Genomic DNA, 19,575 nt, shown 5'->3' with positions numbered 1-19,575 from the left:
GCCCGGCTGCTCAGGAACGGGGGTGAAAAGGGGGGAAGGCCCCGGTGTGGACATATGAGCATGCAGTTCTGTTCATCCACACTGGCATGTACATGCCAGATACATGTGGGTGCTGGTATATATGTGCGTGTGAGCTGGGCTGATGTGAACATGTGCGAGTAGTTTGAGCATACCGAGGTGTATATACACCAAGCCTGTATTAGTCTATTCTGATGGCTGTAACAACATGCCACAGACCAGATCCTTGAAACAATTTCTTCCTCACAGTCCTGGAGGCTGGAAAGTCCAAGATCAAGGTGCTGGCAGGCTCAGTTCCTGGTGTCCTTGCCAGTGTGATGGACAGAGGCACATGCCTCCTGGTGGGGGCCTCCTTCTTGACTTGCGGATAATCAGATACCTTCTCACTGTGTCCTCACATGGCAGAACAAGGAGAGATAAAGCAAGCTTTCTGGTTTCTCTCCTTCTAAGGGCACTAATCCCATCATGAGGGTCCCAGCCCCATGACCTCATCTAAACCTAATTACCTCGCAAAGATCCCACCTCCTAGTACAGCCACCTTGTTGTTCAGTCACTAAGTCATGTCTGATTATTTGCAATGCCATGGACTGCAGCACACAAGGCTTCCCTGTCCTTCACTATCTCCCAGAGTCTGCACAAACTCATGCCATGGAGTCAATGTTGCCATCCAACCATCTCATTTTCTGTCACCCCTTTCTCCTCCTGCCCTCAATCTTTCCCAGCATCAGTGTCTTTCCCAGTGAATCAGCTCTTCCCACCAGGATGACAAAGGATTGGAGATTCAGCTTCAGCATCAGTCCTTCCAATGATTATTCAGTGTTGATTTCCTTTAGGATTGACTGGTTTGATCTCCTTGCTGTCCAAGGGACTCTCAAGAGTCTTCTCCAGCACCACAGTTCAAAAGCGTCAGTTCTTTGGAGTTCAGCCTTCTTCATGGTCCAACACTCACATCCGTACATGACTACTGGAAAAAAACACAGCTTTGACTATATGGACCTTTGTCAGCACCATCACATTAGGGGTCACAAAACAGTCTATGGCAAAGCTTGTCCTTGGAAATACCACGTGTGTATCTACATGTCCCATTAGGCAGGTGATCACTCGAGTGAACAAGCCCAGAGTGCCTGCAGACAGAATCCAGGGCTCCCACAATCATGACCTTCAGCCCGATCACTCCAAGTCTCTGATCCAAGTCCCAGCCCTGCACACACCAGGTGTCTTTGTCTCCTATTTAACCAAGAAAACTGCAGCCATAACAATACGGTTGATGTCTGCCACCACGTTTCCCAAGTTTGTCCCAATCACAGCAGAAAATCCAGTCTTCTCATTGGGGCCCTGTGTCCAGCCTCTCCCACCAGCAGCCATCTGCTTTCCCTTGGGCCCTTTCTCTCTCTCCTGGCTGCTTCCCATCACACTAAATAAACCAAGCCTGTCCCTGTCCTATCTAAAAACAAGCCAACCCACCAACCTTCCTTGGATGCCATTTCTCCCTCCACGGCCACACTGTCTCTTTCTCCCCTTCAAAGCCAAACTCCACAATGTTCCTGTCTGCCTCCCCTGCCTCCACTTTCTAACCTCATCCAAACTGTGCTCTGGCTTCCCCACTTCTCTGAAAATGTTTTCCCCCAGGACAGTCATCACCCCCTGTGCCAAATCCATAGGTCATTTGTTATCCCTCATCTTACTTGATCTCACAGACGATTTCATTCTATTGGTTATGCCTTCCTCTTTGGCTTCTGAGATGCCATGTGCTTGCGAGCCCCTCCCACACTCCGGCTGCTCCTTCCGTCTCTTTCGGTTTTTTTCCTGTAAAGGCTACAGCAATCACTTTGTCTGTCCTTCATCCACCCCTTCCTCAAGGGTCTACATTCCGCAGAACCTGTTAACTTAATGGTTAACATGACCCTGCACCTCGGATCGTGATTGGTTGGACCAGAAAGCACTCTGGATCCAAATCTTATTAATCACATGTTCCCTCCTGGGCTGCGATTTGGGTCATGGAGGTTCTAGTTCATCTCTGTGTCTTCTCCTAGGAAAGCAAGTTAGCATGAGGGTGGGCTGGCTCAGATAGAAGCAGAACAGAAAAAATCAGTTGCAGAGCCGGAATAAAGCAGCTGCACAGAGAGAAAAAGACAACATGAGCCCAGATAAGCAAATAAGCAAACGGTGAGACCATTTGCATTGATCTTAATGGATTCCAGGTCCCAATTCCTCTCAACCCCGGATGCACTTTCAGCCCCTGGTTTCTATCAAATATTTTGAATTCTCTGAATAAAGTCCTTTCTTTTTAAGCTCAACTCAAGAGTTTCTGTTCCTTATAACCAAACAATTTCAAAAGCAATTCCTTTATCATCTCTTAGTGCTACATTTTCCAAAAGCCTTTAAATGGACCTCTTCCTCTAGGATTCTTTGTCAGCCCAGTCCAATGAAAATATAATGCAAGCCACCTACATTTAAAATTCCTAGTAACTGTTTTTTAAGTTAAAGAGATGAGATTAATCTTAATACTATAATATTTTTGTTTAACGCAAATATATCTATACATCACCATTTTATCATGTTAAATATAAAAGTTAACAGTGAGATATTTTATAGCTTTAATTCATACTAGTCCTCAGAATCTATATCCATTTTACCCTAATAGCATATCCCAATTCAGATCAGCTCAATACTAGCACTCAGAGTAGCTAACAGCTACCATTCTAGACAGCTCAGACGCATATGCTCAGTTGCTGTTGTGTCTGACTCTTTGCAACCCAAGACTGCAGCACTCCAGGCTTCCCTATCCGTCACTATCTCCCAGCGTATTTTGTTCAGACTCACGTCCATTGCATCGATGATGTCATCCAGCTGTCTCATCCTCTGTTGTCCCCTTCTCCTCCTGCCATCAATCTTTCCCAGTATCAGGGTCTTTTCCAATGAGACGGCTCTTCACATCAGATGGCCAAAGCATTGGAGCTTCAGCTTCAGTATCAGTCCTTCCAATGAATATGCAGGGGTTGATTTCCTTTGGGATTGACTGGTTTGATCTCCTTGCTGTCCAAGGGACTCTCAAGACACACTGTAGGACTTCAGCTGTCAGCCACAGAGCTAATTACTCTCAAGTCTGTATTTAGATATACTCTCAAATCTGGAAAACTTAATAAACATAAACTAGATCATATTACACCCCACCTCAGTTTTTTGGTGACATCCCATTGGGATAACGGAGAAGGCAATGGCACCCCACTCCAGTACTCTTGCCTGGAAAATCCTATGGGTGGAGGAGCCTAGTAGGCTGCAGTCCATGGGGCCGTGAAGAGTCGGACACAACTGAGCAACTTGACTTCCACTTTTCACTTTCATGCATTGGAGAAGGAAATGGCAACCCATCTCAGTGTTCTTGCCTGGAGAGTCCCAGGGACAGGGAGCCTGGTTGGCTGCCATCTGTGGGGTCGCACAGAGTCGGACACGACAGAAGTGACTTAGCAGCAGCAGCATTGGGATAAAGTTTAAACTCTGTTATAAGGCCAGTCATGATCAGGCCCCAACCTGATCAAGCCAACAAAGGCTTCAGTTTTTAACACTTTTCACTTTGCACCCTGAAATCGAGCCTCATCTCACTTCTTTCAGTTCCTAGACTGCACCAACTTCTCTTTTGTCTGCCCTTCATACTGCCTAGCACTTGACTTCTCCCTATCCAATCCCCACCACAATTTGACTTAGGATCAGCTGACAATGAGATCATCAATGTCTCCTCTTGGTTTGAGTGGGTCTCAATCTAGAGAGAAAAGAATTAGGCTCAGAGAAAAGAACAAAGACCCTCTCAACCCACTCCCATCTTTCAGTTGTCCAGAATTCAGGGTGGCTCCCAGGACATCCTAGCCATGACCATTCTTATGCTGTATCTAGGTATTTATTGAAAAGACACACAGGAACTTAAGGGAAGATACTCCAGCTCCACCCACTTTCCCTGCTCCCTTCTCTCTGCCCCTGAACCGAGCCTCCAACTGGCTCAGTGAATTGCTATCCAATATGGAGCAGCTCACTTGGGCAGCATCACTCTGAGCTAGTTACTCAGAACCTCATTGGTTACTGCACTCACATCCAGACTTTTGGATGAATTCCTAATTTCTGTACCACCCACTGGCTAGGGTAAACAGGCCACAAAGCACAAAGCTCACAATTTGGCTCCTTGTTCAGAATGCTGCTGTGAGCCTAGCAAGTACTTGGAGTCTGCCAGGCTTCTCTCCAGGTCAGTCATTTCAAACTCACACTTAGGGCATGTGATCTGAGCAAAAATGCTTTCGTTATCTGTAAATCATTTATTTGAAAAGTCTCACAAAATAATCAAAGTCATGGGTAGAATGACTTCCCTGGAAGTCCAGTGGCTAAGGCTCTGGTCTCCCAATGCAGGAGACCCAGGTTCAATCCCTGGTCAGGGAACTAGATCCCACGTGCCTCAGTAAAGACTGAAGATCCCATGTGATGCAACTGAGACCCAGCACAGCCAAATAAATTTTAAAAATTTTAATCACAGATAGTCGTACCTTAAGGGCTTTCCAGGTGGAGCTAGTGGTAAAGAACCCGCCTGCCAATGCAGGAGACATAAAAGACACAGGTTCAATCCCTGGGTTGGGAAAATCCCCTGGAGGAGGGCATGGCAACCCACTCCAGTATTCTTGCCTAAAAAATCCCCATGGACAGAGGAGCCTGACAGGCTATGTCCAAAGGGTCACAAAGAGTCGGACACTACTGAAGCAACTTTGCAAGCACACACACGTTAAATTCCACTTATTTGATAGAATAAAATTGTACAAAATCTAGATGTCTCAGACAATCTGGGATATGTGATGGCTGCTAACATGGAAGAAAGAGCGATAGAATCAGGAGGTCTGAGATTTGCTTGCTGTGTGATCATAAATCCCTTGACTACTCTGGACCTTGGTGGGAAGTTGTCACCTGTGTGCTGGCATTCATTGCTAACGGCATGTGGTCTTAGGCTCTTGACCAATCAGAAGTCCACAGATTTGACCCCTACTTGGTGAGCGTGGCCAGAACTTAAGTCCACATTCCAGTCAGCACAGAGGAGTCCAACTCTGGGTGTTTAATGACCCTGAATGTCCCTAAAGGATAGTTCCTGGCACTACCAATCATTTGCCATGGGAGCAATTCCATCCAGAAGCTCACTGTGAGCTGGGAGGCTGATGGGTAATCTCCTCACTAACCTTATGATCCCAGGAGCCAACCACAGTCCAGTCTCTGGAGCGTCCATCTGAGCCTCTTCCAGACAGCCTGGCTTAAGGCTGGCCAGGCACTAAGGAAGGAGCTCTTCTCCCTGGGCAGGCTTGGACACAGGTTCAGAGAAGGAGGGTGCTTGTAGGGGCCCATCATCCCCTGACCCACTGCCCTTGGCACTCCACCCTCTCCCCCATGAGGGCACCAAGTCCTGGCAGGAGACTGGCCCAAGAACTCCCAAGCTGTTTGTCCAGCTGTCTTCACATCCCCCGGCCACAGGGCTCTTATATACCTTGGCCTGGAAAATGTTGTCAGACATCTGGATACCCACTGGGTCCCAGCCCAGAACCAACACTGGATGGGGAGGAGGGAAGCTGGGAGAGTCCTGTCTCTCTCTGGGCCTCCCCTATTCTATTCTGTACATAGGAGGCCAGATGGTCTCCAAGAGTTCTTTAGCTGGACAGTCCACTCCTCTAGAGTAGCATTTAAGAACTTGGCTTTGAAGTTAGAATAGGTTTGAACCAGTTTAAGATTTCATGTACCCCAGGACGTCAATAGACAATAAACACTCTTCCGGCTTTATACACAGAAGCATAGTTTGTGGAAACTGTGAGCTGATATGGAGCATCTTGATTTCTTACAAAAGAAGTCAGAAATCAAACTCAGCAAGTCTCAGAGATCTGTCCCCAGAAGAATTGAAAAATGCCCTTTCCCTTCTTGACCCTTCGCATCAGCTAATGGGTACAGGGCCTGGTGTATCTCCCATAAAACTATGGGACCCTAGAAATCCATGTGTTCAGACACACGCCAAAATCTCTGAAGTGGGAAAAGGAGCAATCAATAGGCAGCAGATTACAGAGAGGGACAGTTGGAGACCCCAAATGGATACACATTACGAAGGGCAAAAAAAGTCTCTCGTGGTAACCCGAGCCCAGTAATCGAGCTAAAACACGGTGGGAAAGGGTGTTGGCCTGGACACAGGAGGACCAGAGTCCTGATTCAGCCACTCCAGTGGCAAAACTGGCTGTGTAGGCAAAAGCGGGGGAAGACTTGCAACACTCTGGGGCCCGAGCTACTCAGCAGAGGAAGAGGAGGTCTCATTTTCAGCTCGCAAAAATTTCCGCATTTGAATAAGCCCATGGGGATTCTTAGAAATAGTTGATAGGAATCATGCGTCTGACTGCACTGTCCTTTGCCAAGCAGGGATGGGATTGATCACTATACGAAAGAAGTCTGAGAGCATCTTCTAAGGTAGGGTTTCTGATCATTACTGATATTTTTGCTCAAAAAAAATTACTGGTTATGGGGAGCTGTACTGCAGGATGTTCAGTACCATCCCCAGACTCTCCCCGCCAGGTGCCAGTAGTACCATCACTCCCACTGGTGACAACCAAAAATATCTCCAGACAGGGCCAAATGTCCCCTGGGAAGCAAATGTGTGTGTTAGTCGCTCACTCGTGTCCGACTCTTTGCAACCCCATGGACTATAGCCTGCCAGGCTCCTCTGCCCATGGGATACTCCAGACAAGAATACTGGAGTGAGTTGCCGCTCCCTTCTCCTGGGGATCTTCCCGACCCAGGGATCTTCCCGACTCAGGGATCAAACCTGCGTCTCCTACATTGCAGGCAGATTCTTTACAGTCTGAGCCACCAGAGAAGCCTCCCTGGGGGGCAAAAATCTCCCCCAGTGGGGAATTCACTGTTCTGGGGGTAAGGTGTCCCAGGCACATTTTCTCTCTAAATTCAGCATGATAGTCTCACCTTTGGACCAGAAACAAGTAATAAGAACAGCTTATGAGCATTGAGCCACAGGGCAGGGATCTTTACCTATATGTGCTCATTTAACCCTCCGATCAGGCAGGCACAACTAGTATCCTCACCTTGCAAACAAGGACACTGAGACAGGAATTTAGCAACTTGCCCATGGCCAGTAAGTGTGAAGTGAGGACTTGGATCCAAGTAATCTGACTCTAGAGTCCATGTTCTATATAATATACACTGAGCAAAGTAAAGGCAAGAAGCTGTAAACCCAAAATCTATATGTATTTTGGGCTTCCCTTGTGTCTCAGCTGGTAAAGAATCTGCCTGCAATGTGGGAGACCTGGGTTCTCTCCCTGGGTTGGGAAGATCCCCTGGAGAAGGGAAAGGTTGCCCACTCCAGTATCCTGGCCTGGAGAATTCCATGGACTGTATAGTCCATGGGGTCACAAAGAGTTGGACACAACTGAGCGACTTTCATATATGTGTTTTACCCTAACAGCATATCTCAATTTCAGTTCAGTCGCTCAGTCATGTCCAACTCTTTGCAACCTTATGGACTGCAGCACACCAGGCTTCCCTGTCCATCATCAACTCCTAGAGCTTGCTCAAACTCATGTCCATGGAGTCGGTGATACCATCCAACCATCTCATCCTCTGTCGTCCCCTTCTCCTCCTGCCTTCAGTCTTTCCCAGCCTTAGGGTCTTTTCCAGTGAGTCAGTTCTTTGCATCAGATGACCAAAATATTGGAGTTTCAGCTTCAGCATCAGTCCTTCCAATGAATAGTCAGGACTGATTGCCTTTAGGATGGATTGGTTTGATCTCCTTGCAGGGCAAGGGACTCTCAAGAGTCTTCTCCAACACCACAATTCAAAAGCATCAATTCTTTGGCACTCAGCTTTCTTTATAGTCCAACTCTCACATCCATACATGACTACTGGAAAAACAGTAGCTTTGACTAGACGGACCTTTGTTGACAAAGTAATGTCTCTGGTTTTTAATATGTTATCTAGGTTGGTCATAGCTTTTCTTCCAAGAAGCAAGTGTCTTTTAATTTCATGGCTGTAGTCACCATCTGCAGTGATTTTGGAGGCCAAAAAAATAAAGCTGATATCAATTTGGATCAGCTCAAGTCAAACACTCAGTAGTAGCTAGCAGCTACCATACTGAATGCTCTCTTGACAACCCCAAGTCAAGATCCAACCGGCAGGATCCCATAGAAACCCACCCAATCAGAGCTCGGCAGTGCCCTGAGCATGAGAGAACTGGACTGGGGAGCCAAACTATTGGAGGAAATCAAGTGAATGTCTTCGAGTTGTGGCTAAAAGTAAAATAAGTTCATGCTTATTGTGGAGGAGGAGGAGATGAAGGAGAAAAAAAAAGAAGGAAAAGAAGAAGCTATAGATAGGAGACAAGACACAGGAAAATTTTGAATCAGGATGAACAAGAAAATAGAAACTGAGATACTGAAAGACTCAATCTACATATATGATGTTAGTCTGAGATCCCCCTGCTTCAAAAGCAGTCCTTGGCCTCTTTTGTGTCTTCCAATTGAACAAAGCTATGGTCCTGTATGATGTAAGCAGTCAGGACTTCCCTGGTGGTCCAGTGGTTAAGAATTCACCTTGCAATACAGGGGACATGGGTTTGATTCCTGGTCAGGGAACTAAGATCCCACATGTTGTGGGGCAGCTAAACCCACATGCCACAACTATTGAGCCCATGCATCACAACTAGAGAGTCCATGTGCCAAAACTAAGACTCGACCCACCCAAATAAATAAATAATTTTTAAGTTACTAAAAAATATATATATATATATATGTAAGCTGTCCCCAGAAGACCAAAGGCCAGGGTTGCCAATTTTAGCAAGTAAGAATACAAGATGTCCAGTTAAATTTGAATTTCAGATCAAGGAATACCTTTCTAGTATAAGTACAGCCCATGTAATGTTTAGGGACATACTTATACAAAAAAATATATATATATATATTTGCTGATCTAAAATCCAAATTAACTGGGCATCCTGTATTTCCTCTGGCAACTTCTCCCAAAAATGGTCCATTTGGATCCTTCCCACTAAAAAGGACAGAAGCCCCACAAGAGGCCAACACGCTTCCTAGAATCCAGTCTTCCTACTAAAAGGAAGACAAAAAGGTCCCACCCTAACCCCTCTTGCCCCCACATGCCCAGGTGAGTCCTCCCAGGGCATCCACTCCCACCACCCCCACTTCAGTCCACCCTCTCCTGCCCTTTATACCCACTTGGAGAAATTCCACTGATACCAGGATACTCAGAGGGTTAATCCTTCTGATACCAAGTCACACTTTAACTCATTCCCTCCAGGCCAAGGATTAAATACTGCCCATTTAGGGGTCAGGGCTACAGCAGACCCTGAAAGTGGAGCGACACCTCCCCCACCAAGTGAGGAGAGGCCGCAAAAGAAAGGGAGGGACAAAACTAGGAGAGAGGAGGAAGGAGGGGCCGCCTGGCCAGGCTGCTGTCCCCCCACAGAGCCGGCTCAGATTCAGTTCCAGGAGCTACTTGGCTGCAGAAGCAACAGCGCTCCGTCTCCTCCAGTGTAGGGCAGCAGGCAGAGGGCCACAGAGACGGAGGGCCTGGGACCGGACGTCCTCAGCCCCCAGCCAACTTGGCCAGGCCTGGCCCCATGGCCTTCAATGACCTCCTGCTGCAGTTGGGGGGCGTCGGCCGCTTCCAGAAGATCCAGGTCACCCTGGTGATCCTCCCTGTGATCCTGATGGCCTCCCACAACACCCTGCAGAACTTCACCGCCGCCATCCCCACCCACCACTGCCGCCCACCTGCCGACACCAACCTCAGCAAGGACGGGGACCTGGAGGCCTGGCTGCCCCGGGATGGGCAGGGACGGCCCGAGTCCTGCCTCCTCTTCACCTCCCCCCAGCGGGGACCGCCCTTTCCCAATGACACAGAGACCAACGGCACAGGGGCCACAGAGCCCTGCCCCCACGGCTGGGTCTACGACAACAGCACCTTCCCTTCCACCATCGTCACTGAGGTGAGGAGCCCTGGGCCCCCCTACACACACATACACACACACAGAGTCTCCATGGAGAAAGGGTTCCAGATGGGGGCCTTTGCAGAAAAGGGAATGTGGGGTTGCAGGGTCAAGAAAAGTGTCTCAGCTCCCGGGACCAAAGAGAAGTGTCGGGGAAGGGGGTGATACCGCCCTTAGAGAGCCAGCCGGAAGGAGGGTAGGGGGCTTCCCTGCAGCCCAGGCTCGCCTTGGCCTGACCTTTGCTCCCTCTCCCCACAGTGGGACCTCGTGTGCTCTCACAGGGCCTTACGCCAGCTGGCTCAGTCCTTATACATGATGGGAGTGCTTTTCGGAGCCATGATATTCGGGTGCCTAGCAGACAGGTCAGTCCTGGGCAGGGCCAAGGAGCCGGGCTGGGGCCGGGGACTCCTTGGCTGGATTCGGGAGGGCTGAGGTGGGTGGTTGGCACCCCCAACTGGGGCTGGACTGAAGGTCTACAGCATCAGCCTCATGATACGTCACGGGTCCCAGGCCAGCACCTCTCCCAGTTTGGCCTGGCCCCTGCTGGTCCTCAAAACCCCTGCTGCAGGCCTCCCCTCCCCTGACAGGCTGGGCCGCCGGAGGGTGCTGATCTTCAACTACCTGCAGACAGCTGTATCAGGAACCTGTGCCGCCTTCGCTCCCAACTTCCCTGTCTACTGCGCCTTCCGGCTCCTCTCGGGCATGTCACTAGCTGGCATTGTCCTCAACTGCATGACACTGAGTGAGGGGCCCTGGAGGGCAGGGCGGGCCCCACCTTCTCCCTCCAACCACCCAGCCCCACAGCCCCCTTCCAGCCTCCTCTCCCAGCCTACCCTTCTGGCACTCAGCCTGTTCCACCCTTGCAGCCAACATAACAGCCTTCTTCCTGGAGCTCACACTAGCCTGACATCTTCTTTAGACATGCAACGACAAACTCCATTGTTAGGGCCAGGCAGTTCCCATAAATGACCAAGGAGCTGAGAGGCATTAGAGAGTGAGAAGAGAGTCTCCAAAAGAGAAACACACCCATCCCAAGGGGTTGCAGCCACTCAGCTACTCCAGACAGGAAGCATCGGGGCTATCAGATCTGCCTCCGCCCCTCTTTTATTACTGTCAAATATCCCAACTTGTTAACATTTGCAATTAATTCTCATATTTTAATATAAGTCAAGCCAGCATCATGTAGACCAAACACACTTATGGATGGAGCATGGCCTGTCCATGAGTCATCGACGTGCATCCTCAGATAGGTCACCCCCATCACTTTTTCTCAGATGGAGAACCTGAGGCTGGGGGAAGGGACAGGATTCATCTAAGGTCATTCCTCAACCCCAGAAAAGAATCTAAGGATTTGGGATTCTCTGAACTAAAGTAGGGCTTCCCAGGTGGCCAGACCAGTGTCAGTGAAAGTCACTCGGTCGTGTCCAATTCTTTGCGACCCCATCAACTATACAGTTCCATTCCCTTCTCCAGGGTATCTTCCCAACCCATGGATTGAACCCAGATCTCCTGCATTGCAGGCGGATTCTTTACCAGCTAAGCCACAAGGGAAGCCCAAGAATACTGGAGTGGGTAGCCTATCCTTTCTCCAGAGGATCTTCCCAATCCAGGAATCGAACCAGGGTTTCCTGCATTGCAGGTAGATTCTTTACCAACTGAGATATCAGGGAAGCCCCTTCCCAGGTGGTGCTAGTGGTAAAGAACCCACCTGCCAGTGCAGGTAGATGTAAGAGACACAGGTTTGATCCCTGGGTTAGGGAGATCCCCAGGAGGAGGGCACAACAACCTACTCCAGTATTCTTGTCTGGAGAATCCCAAGGTCAGGGGAACCTGGTGGGCTGCAGTCCACAGGGTCACACATAGTCGGACACGACTGAAGCAATTTAGTGTGCATGCACAGACTAAAGAAATTAACCAGGACAGGGCTCAGACTGGGCCAGACACCTAGAGAATCCAGTCCAAAGGTGGAAGCTAAGTGTTGAAGCCATTGCCCCAGCTGCCACATTAGGAGCCCACAAGGGACGAAGCTGGACCCCTTCAGACCTCAGCAGAGAGGTGCTCCACTCCCACCTCAACTCTCCAAGATGGCAGAAATTCACCGTCTCCTCTGAGTTGCTCTGGTCACTGAGGCTGAAATCCAGCCCAGGCTACGTAGGACCAGAGGAGTGACTGCTGTTGAGGATGGACTGAGTGGTCAGAGGTGCTCCAAAGGGAAACAGGACCCTGGCCAAGACAGTAGGTTGGAGAGGAGCGAAAACACACAGCAGGGAAGTGGAGGGGCAACTCCTGGGGATTCCAAACCTACCTCCCCATCCCCACCTCCACCACAAGCCTCCCCCACCCAGTCTCCCTTCCACGGGCCCCAACCTCATCTGATGTATCTTCCACTGAGCTTTGGGACAAACCAAGGTTTGGATAGATAGTGGGAGTCTCGGCGGACCCCAGGGATCTCCACCCACCTGGCACGCAGTAAGTTGCACCACTCTGTTCTAACCCTCTTTCCAGATGTGGAGTGGATGCCCATCCACACACGGGCCTACGTGGGCACCCTGACTGGCTACACCTACAGCCTGGGCCAGTTTCTCCTGGCTGGTGTGGCCTATGCTGTGCCCCACTGGCGTTACCTACAGCTGTTGGTCTCTGTGCCCTTTTTTGCCTTCTTCATCTACTCCTGGTACGTAGGGCCCAGACAGAGGCGAGGGGATGAGACTTCCCCAGATCTTTCTGTACACTCCACCCACAGAGTCCAAGAAGGTCAAACCCAGGCCAGGGATTCCATGTAACCGATGGGGAAACTGAGGCTGTGGGTGGAAGGACTTGCCCCAAGGTATCCAGTTCTCCAGCCTCCCCAGCTCTCCAGCCTGTCTGTCCTGCTCCTTTTACCCAGCACCCAAGAACCAAGCCCCCGTGTTGAGGAATAAGTCATTACCAAGCCGAACACCGTTTTGTGGTCCTAGAGAGAGGGATCTGGTAAAGTCCTGGGTTCCCAGCCTTGGAGGAAATCCCACTGCAGCCCTCTGGAAAGCCCAGGCCCTACCTCCAGCCCACATGACTTGGAACTGCAGCCAGGCCAACACCTATGCTCACTCCTGCCCCCAGGTTCTTCATCGAGTCAGCCCGCTGGTACGCTTCCTCCGGGAGGCTGGAACTCACCCTGAGAAATCTGCAGAGAGTGGCCTGGATCAATGGGAAGCAGGAAGAGGGGGCCAATCTTAGTATGGAGGTAAGACCCCCGAGATCTCCTGCAACATCCCACCCATTGGTAAACCCAGGACTCAGAGGGCTTCTCTGAGTAAGGGGCTAGGCTGGGAGGAGCTCCTGGGGGAGTCCAAGCCCTGAGCCCTGTCCATCCTGGCAGGCGCTCCAGGCCAGTCTGCAGAAGGAGCTGACCACAGGCAAGAGCCAGGCCTCGGCCCTGGAGCTGCTGCGCTGCCCTGCCCTTCGCCACCTCTTCCTCTGCCTCTCCATGCTGTGGTAGGCCCAGACAGACAGACTGATGGACAGACAGACCAAGAGACAAGAGGCTGGTTGGAGAAGGAGTGGACACAGTGGGTAGAAGAAGGCAGACAAGAGGGAGGAAGTCAGCAGGCCAGCTATGAGAGGCAGAAAGACTCTTAAGGAATCAAACAACCTCCAGCCTCAATTTTCCTCTGGCCCCCAACTAGGCATCAATCTCTCCATATTCTTCTCCTTCCATCAGTTCTATTCCAATATGGAGATACCTCATCAAGATTGATGGCCCCTAGAGTCTGCAGAATTATATCACTAAGGCTGGCTTGTAAAACTTCTGGAGCATTTACTACCCTTGTGGTGTCTGCCAGAAACACTGGCACAGCGATAAGATGCCCAAAGCTCATCTCTGAAAGTAGACTCTGGCCAAGGTTGATACCAACCAAGAATCTTCCTTTCACATTGCAACATTCCCTGTTACCCTTCTTTCATGCCACCTTCCTAACCCCATCGTCTAGCAATCTCATGACAATTAAGAGAAGCGCGGTCAGAAGCCTGCCAGTGAATTCTTTGTTTCCAGTTTGGAGTTTCCAGGTTGGGGTTCTATCCAATAACCTGACCTTTATTTTCTGGGCTCTTGGCATCTTAAGAAACAGCACCCATCCCAGGACTATTGACGGGTCCTGGAACACTCTGGCCTCTCCCAGCACCTTTCCACTAAAGATATTGCTTGGATATCCAAGATGAAATAAAGACTAAAACTATATAAATCCTACATGGCAACTAGGTGAAAATTCCCTAATACACTAGAGACACAGGTTAAGAAGTCTGGGGGATTAGAGGATTTTGTTGTTCAGTCACTCGGTCATGTCTGACTCTTTGCAACCCCATGAACATCAGCATGCCAGGCTTCCCTGTCCTTCATTATCTCCCAGAGTTTGCTCAAACTCATGTCCACTGAGTCAGTGATGCCATCCAACCATCTCATCCTCTGTTGTCCCCTCCTCCTCCTACCCTCAATCTTTCCCAGCATCAGGGTCTTTTCCAATGAGTCAGCTCTTCCCATCAGGTAGCCAGAGTATTAGAGGACTACCCCAATATCTAAAGTGCATGTTAAATGCCAGAAGAAATATTAGCCAAGGTAGATTCCAGATTCTTAAGCAAGGTACCCTATGCAGCTCACCCGTTTTGGATGAGCACTGCCTCCTTAACCTTCCTAACAAACTCCATACCCCTCATCCCTCCCCACTAGGTTTGCCACTAGCTTTGCCTACTACGGGCTGGTCATGGACCTGCAGGGTTTTGGGGTCAGCATCTACCTAATCCAGGTGATCTTTGGTGCTGTGGACCTGCCTGCCAAGCTTGTGAGCTTCCTTGTCATCAACAATGTGGGCCGCCGGCCTGCCCAGATGGCCTCACTGCTGCTGGCAGGCATCTGCATCCTCATCAATGGGGTGGTACCCCAGGGTGAGCACCCGTGAGCATCTTGGTCCCTCGTCCTTGGCCACATCCCCAGACATGACCCAACTTCTTAACCCCCTCTCCCAAGATCCCGCTGACCTCCTCCTTTCTCTCTAGATAAGTCCATTGTCCGAACCTCTCTTGCCGTGCTGGGGAAGGGCTGTCTGGCTTCCTCCTTCAACTGTGTCTTCCTGTACACTGGGGAGGTGTACCCCACAATGATCCGGTGAGTGGGAGCTTAATAGGAGGAACTTTGGGAAAAAACATTCCCCCTGCATACAGGGGCACATGTCAAAGGGGGCCACCAACTGGGACACCGTGGGGAGCCAAGAAGACACATCTCAGAGGCAATTAACTGAAGTCCCCCTCGATCTCCAAGGCACAAGTTAGAAGATCTAAATGGCATTAGAAGACCTAATCTGCCACCAAATCTAAATGCCATCTTTAAACCAAATGGTATGTCTGAAACCGAAGACCGCAACCATGAAAAGGAATTTTCTATCACAAGAGCCACACTTAATAGTGGTGGTTCTGGTAGTTGTACAGATAAATATAGCACTACTTTTTTGAGTGCCAAGGTTGGGAGGAGGGGGTAGTTTTGCATTAAGACACAAGAAACACGTCTGTTTGAAGAATAGGATGCAAAACAACAGCAACAAATACAGAATGGGATGCAAAATTCACATGAGATATCAAAGAAATGCAAGCTTCCCTAGGCAACTTGGAATGAGAACCCTGAGAGGTCATGGTTATTGTCCTATACCCTCAAGGGATTTCAGCTAAAAGAACAATAGTATAAAGGCACTGTCAAACTTTTTACAAATATCAACTCTTTTGGTCCTCATAACAATCTTATGAGGTGGGTACTATGAGAATTCTCATTTTCTGCATAAGAAAACTGAGCCACGGAGAGGTTAAGTGACTTGTCCCAGGTCACACAGCTTCTAAGTCAGGAAGCTTGGATTCAAATCCAAGCAGTTTATCTCCCTATTATCAATGTTTTTAACCTCTGCTCTCATAGAGAATGTTTTTAACATATTAATATGAAGATTCCAGGTCCCTTCACCCTAGGAATTCTAATCCAACAGGTCTGTGTGGGGTTGCTGTTATTTAGTTGCTAAGTCACGTCCAACTCTTGCAGCCCCATGGACTGTAGCCAAACAGGCGCTTCTGTCCATGGGATTTCCCAGGCAAGAATACTGCAGTGGGTTACCTACCATTCCTTTCTCCAGGGGCTCTTCCTGATCCAGGGAGTGAACTCGTGTTTGCTGAATTGCAGGGGGATTCTTTACCACTAAACCCACCTCCTCTGCGTGGGGTTAGGGCAACTGTAAATCAAGTCCCCCAACTGATCTGAGAACAACTGACCGAGCTCAGCTAATTTGACACCAGGGTTCAGGGAGGAAAAGAAACTTGCCCAAGGTTACATAGCAAGTTAAGGGCAGAGGCAAAAATCAATCTCCTGATTCTCTGGCCAGAGCTCTTCCCAACTTATTCTTTTTATTATTATTATTATTATTATTATCTCCAAAACAAATGCCAAATTGGTTAGCTGATCAAATGCGGAACAGAGCACGCACCAGGGGGTCTCCTGGGGCTGGGCCTGAGCTGCCCTGACCCCAAATTCAGGCGGGACCTCAGCATTTGTGCTAGAACACTAACCAACACCCAACCCCCTGGATCCTGCAGGCAGACGGGCTTGGGAATGGGCAGCACCCTGGCGCGAGTGGGCAGCATTGTGAGCCCGCTGGTGAGCATGACCGCCGAGCTCTACCCCTCCGTGCCTCTCTTTATCTACGGTGCTGTCCCGGTGGCTGCCAGTGCTGCCGTTGCCCTCCTGCCGGAGACCCTGGGCCAGCCACTGCCAGACACGGTGCAAGACGTGGAAAACAGGTGGGCCCCCATCCAGTGAAAAGCAGGGACTCGCCCCAAGTCACATCCAGACTGGGGTAGCACTGAGACTCAAACCTAGGCCTCCTCTTCCCAGTGGGGCGGGGGGGGGTCCTTGTCCCTGTGTCCCACCGCCCCTCCCCAATCAGCTGAGAGTCTCCTGGGGTCCCTCCTAGCTCTGCAGAGTGGTAGCTGTTTGGGGCAGAGAGCTGGTAGCTGGGCACAGCTGCATGGAGAGCCCTCTGGAAGCCCCCAGCTGGTCTGGAGGCTTCTACCCAGGGCACCACTCTCACTCCCCACCACAGGAGGAGAGGGAAAACGAGGAAGCAGCAAGAGGAGCTGCAAAAGCAGATGGTCCCGCTCCAGGCTTCGGCACAAGTGAAGAACTGACTCTGAGCACTGAAAGGGAGCCTTACAGAGCCTTAAAGGAAGAGGGTCCCGCAGGCAGCTCACAGGAGAACGGGGAGGGGGATTCGTGGCCCAAGTGTCGGGGCTGTGGTTCAGGGAAGCAGCCCCTCAGCTCTCCCCCCGCTCCTTTAATACGAAGACCACATATTAAAAGGTTTGTTCGCGACATCTCCCTTTGTCTCTCTTCTCTCAAACGAAGCAGCCACTCCACTTCAGCGGGCACCGTCCAGTCCCCGCCCTCAGCCCCCAGGACTTGACAAACCATTCCAGACAACTGGCGAAGGATCTATCACGTCGGCTCCCTCCCCTGTCCCTCCTTTGCCCAGTCTTCCCTCCTTCCTTTTCTAACCTAAGTATTTCTGAGTTTTAAATCCTTTACACGCCTGCCCTGTCTGGCTGGAAACTGACAAGGCACGAAAATGAAAGCAGCCAATCAGAGGCTTCGTTTCAGGCTCCGCCCCCCTCTGTGAAAGCTCCTGGGAACCTCTGGCCGCAAAAGGAGGAGAAAAACACCGAACAGCTGTGAACTCAGGACGCTGGTCGCTGCTCCTCTGCATTCCAGCAGGGTCCGGACTCAAAACCAGTTTGCCACTTCCAGCTCTGCAGCTGGACATTCAGCCCGCTGGCTACCCTAATCCTCCGGCACGGCATTTCCTGGGCTTTCTTGGCCGCTCTCCCGCCTGCTGGCCCTGAGCTGGTGGAGAGGAGGGAGGAGAGGAAGGGGAAGGTGAAACCCAGCCAGAAAGCCAGAGCTGAGTGCTAATTTGGTGCCAGGCACTGTTCTAAGTACTTTGCATGTATTACCGCAGTCAGTTCTCCCAGTAACTTTCTCAGAGATACGCGCAGTTATCGTCCGGCATTTTACCTGATGCGACCTCGTTGGAAAAGACCCTGATGCTGGGAAAGACTGAGGGCAAGAGGAGAACGGGGTGACAGAGGATGAAATGGTTGGATGGCATCACAACTCAGTGGACAGGAGTTTGAGCAAACTCCAGGAGATAGTGAAGGACAGGGAAGCCCTGCGTGCGGCAGTCCCTAGGGTCACCAAGAGTCAGACACGACTTAGCGACTGAACAACAACAAAATTTTACAAATAAGGAAGTCAAGGCGCTGGAGTGCTTAAGTAACTTGCCCAGATTCACACAGCTATTAAACTGCAGAGTCAGAGTTAGAAGCAGCCCATCGGGAAAGTGTGTGCTTGGACCCACCCCCTCTCCCCTACCCACCCCTTCCCCTCCCAACTGCCTGGGCTGTGAGGTCCTGAGACTTTGGCCTCTTCCACCCCTTGAGGCTGTGCTTGTCCTTTTCCCTCCTGGGCTGGAAAAAGACCAAGAAAGGTAAGAGGAGTGATGAGGTCACAGGGTAGGAACCACGTGAAACGAGGGATAGAGGGAATTTAGGGATCACAGTCAGAAAAAGAGGGATGTCCAATCACCTGCCTCAACCAGGGAGCTCCCTTCAGGGAAGCTGGGAGTGGGGGCAGAGGTGAGGGCTAGCGTGGGGAGGCCATGGGAAAAGGTAAACCTGTTAATGCCCACAGGTGGCAGGAAGGAGGGACCAGCAGTGCCCTCTGGTACATGTACTTGCTTAGTCATGCTTGCTTGCTGGCACACTGCCCCAACACTTTCCCCTGCAGCCGACCCAGCCCCCCAGACCCTTGTCCCCCGGGGAAAGTCCGCACTTTCAAGTCATAGGCATTGCCTTCCAGGTGGGGTCAGAGTCCTTGCTGAGTCAGGGCAACCTGGACAGGGGAGTTGGCTTGGAGTTCTCCTGAAAAAGCCACAAAGTCCTGGGAGAGCTCACAGCAGCTTAGCCAGCCAAATGACAGCCTGGGCAGAGCCCGAGCAGAGCTGAAATCACCATAACCCACCCCCCATCCTGAAACACCTGCAGCCTTGATGTTCCCCAGTGGTGTGGACATTCCCCACAGTTGTTGATTAGTTACTAAGTCATGTCCGACTCTTTTGCAACCCCATGGACTGTAGCCCGCCAGGCTCCTCTGTCCACAGGGTTCCCCAGGCAAGAATACTACTAGAGTGGGTTACCATTCTCCATGCTCCTCAATAATTTCTTGACAATCATAGGACCCAGTAGATGCCAGACTGTCAGCAACCCCACCCCTGCTGCTATTTCTCAGGCAGTGTTGCCCTCGTGAGGGATGAGGGGCACCTAGGATGGCATACTCTGCATCTGCAGATCCAGGGGTCTTGGGACCAGTGGCTTTCCCTACCCTTGCCTCCAAACCCTACCAGCAAGTCTGACGAGTTCTGACTCCCGTGCGCCTGTCAGCTCTCTTCTTAGATCATTTAATATCTACGTCTGCCTCAATCAGAGGC

At 50.4% G+C, this 19,575-nt stretch overlaps 1 protein-coding gene and 1 long non-coding RNA gene across 2 annotated transcripts; one reads left to right on the top strand and one right to left on the bottom strand.

Annotated features, from left to right (window-relative positions):
• Positions 1-162: 162 nt before the first annotated feature.
• LOC138426962 (uncharacterized) lies at positions 163-1,879 on the bottom strand. Its single transcript, XR_011251848.1, has 2 exons — positions 1,704-1,879; positions 163-982 (listed from the first exon to the last, which is right to left on the bottom strand). It is a non-coding gene; the product is annotated as an uncharacterized lncRNA (long non-coding RNA).
• A 7,405-nt stretch (positions 1,880-9,284) lies between these two features.
• On the top strand, positions 9,285-17,407 carry LOC138426960 (solute carrier family 22 member 6). Its single transcript, XM_069566010.1, has 10 exons — positions 9,285-10,030; positions 10,289-10,392; positions 10,618-10,772; positions 12,536-12,704; positions 13,130-13,253; positions 13,389-13,504; positions 14,733-14,947; positions 15,059-15,167; positions 16,631-16,834; positions 17,137-17,407. Exons 1-10 carry the CDS (start codon positions 9,662-9,664, stop codon positions 17,219-17,221), a joined length of 1,650 nt encoding a protein of 549 aa, XP_069422111.1. The 5' UTR covers positions 9,285-9,661; the 3' UTR covers positions 17,222-17,407.
• The last annotated feature ends 2,168 nt before the right edge of the window (positions 17,408-19,575 follow it).

The sequence above is a fragment of the Ovis canadensis genome, chromosome 21 (genome assembly GCF_042477335.2).
Source record: "Ovis canadensis isolate MfBH-ARS-UI-01 breed Bighorn chromosome 21, ARS-UI_OviCan_v2, whole genome shotgun sequence".
NCBI lineage: Eukaryota > Metazoa > Chordata > Mammalia > Artiodactyla > Bovidae > Ovis > Ovis canadensis.
The sequence above is the reverse complement of the archived record's forward strand: the minus strand, read 5'-3'. Positions and strand labels throughout refer to the sequence as shown.

Coding starts and splice junctions, on each gene's coding strand:
- LOC138426960 (XM_069566010.1), top strand. CDS start 9,662: ATGGCCTTCAATGACCTCCTGCTGCAGTTGGGGGGCGTCGGCCGCTTC. Junction 10,031..10,288: donor CTTCCACCATCGTCACTGAG/GTGAGGAGCCCT, acceptor CTCTCCCCACAG/TGGGACCTCGTGTGCTCTCA. Junction 15,168..16,630: donor GTGTACCCCACAATGATCCG/GTGAGTGGGAGC, acceptor TGGATCCTGCAG/GCAGACGGGCTTGGGAATGG.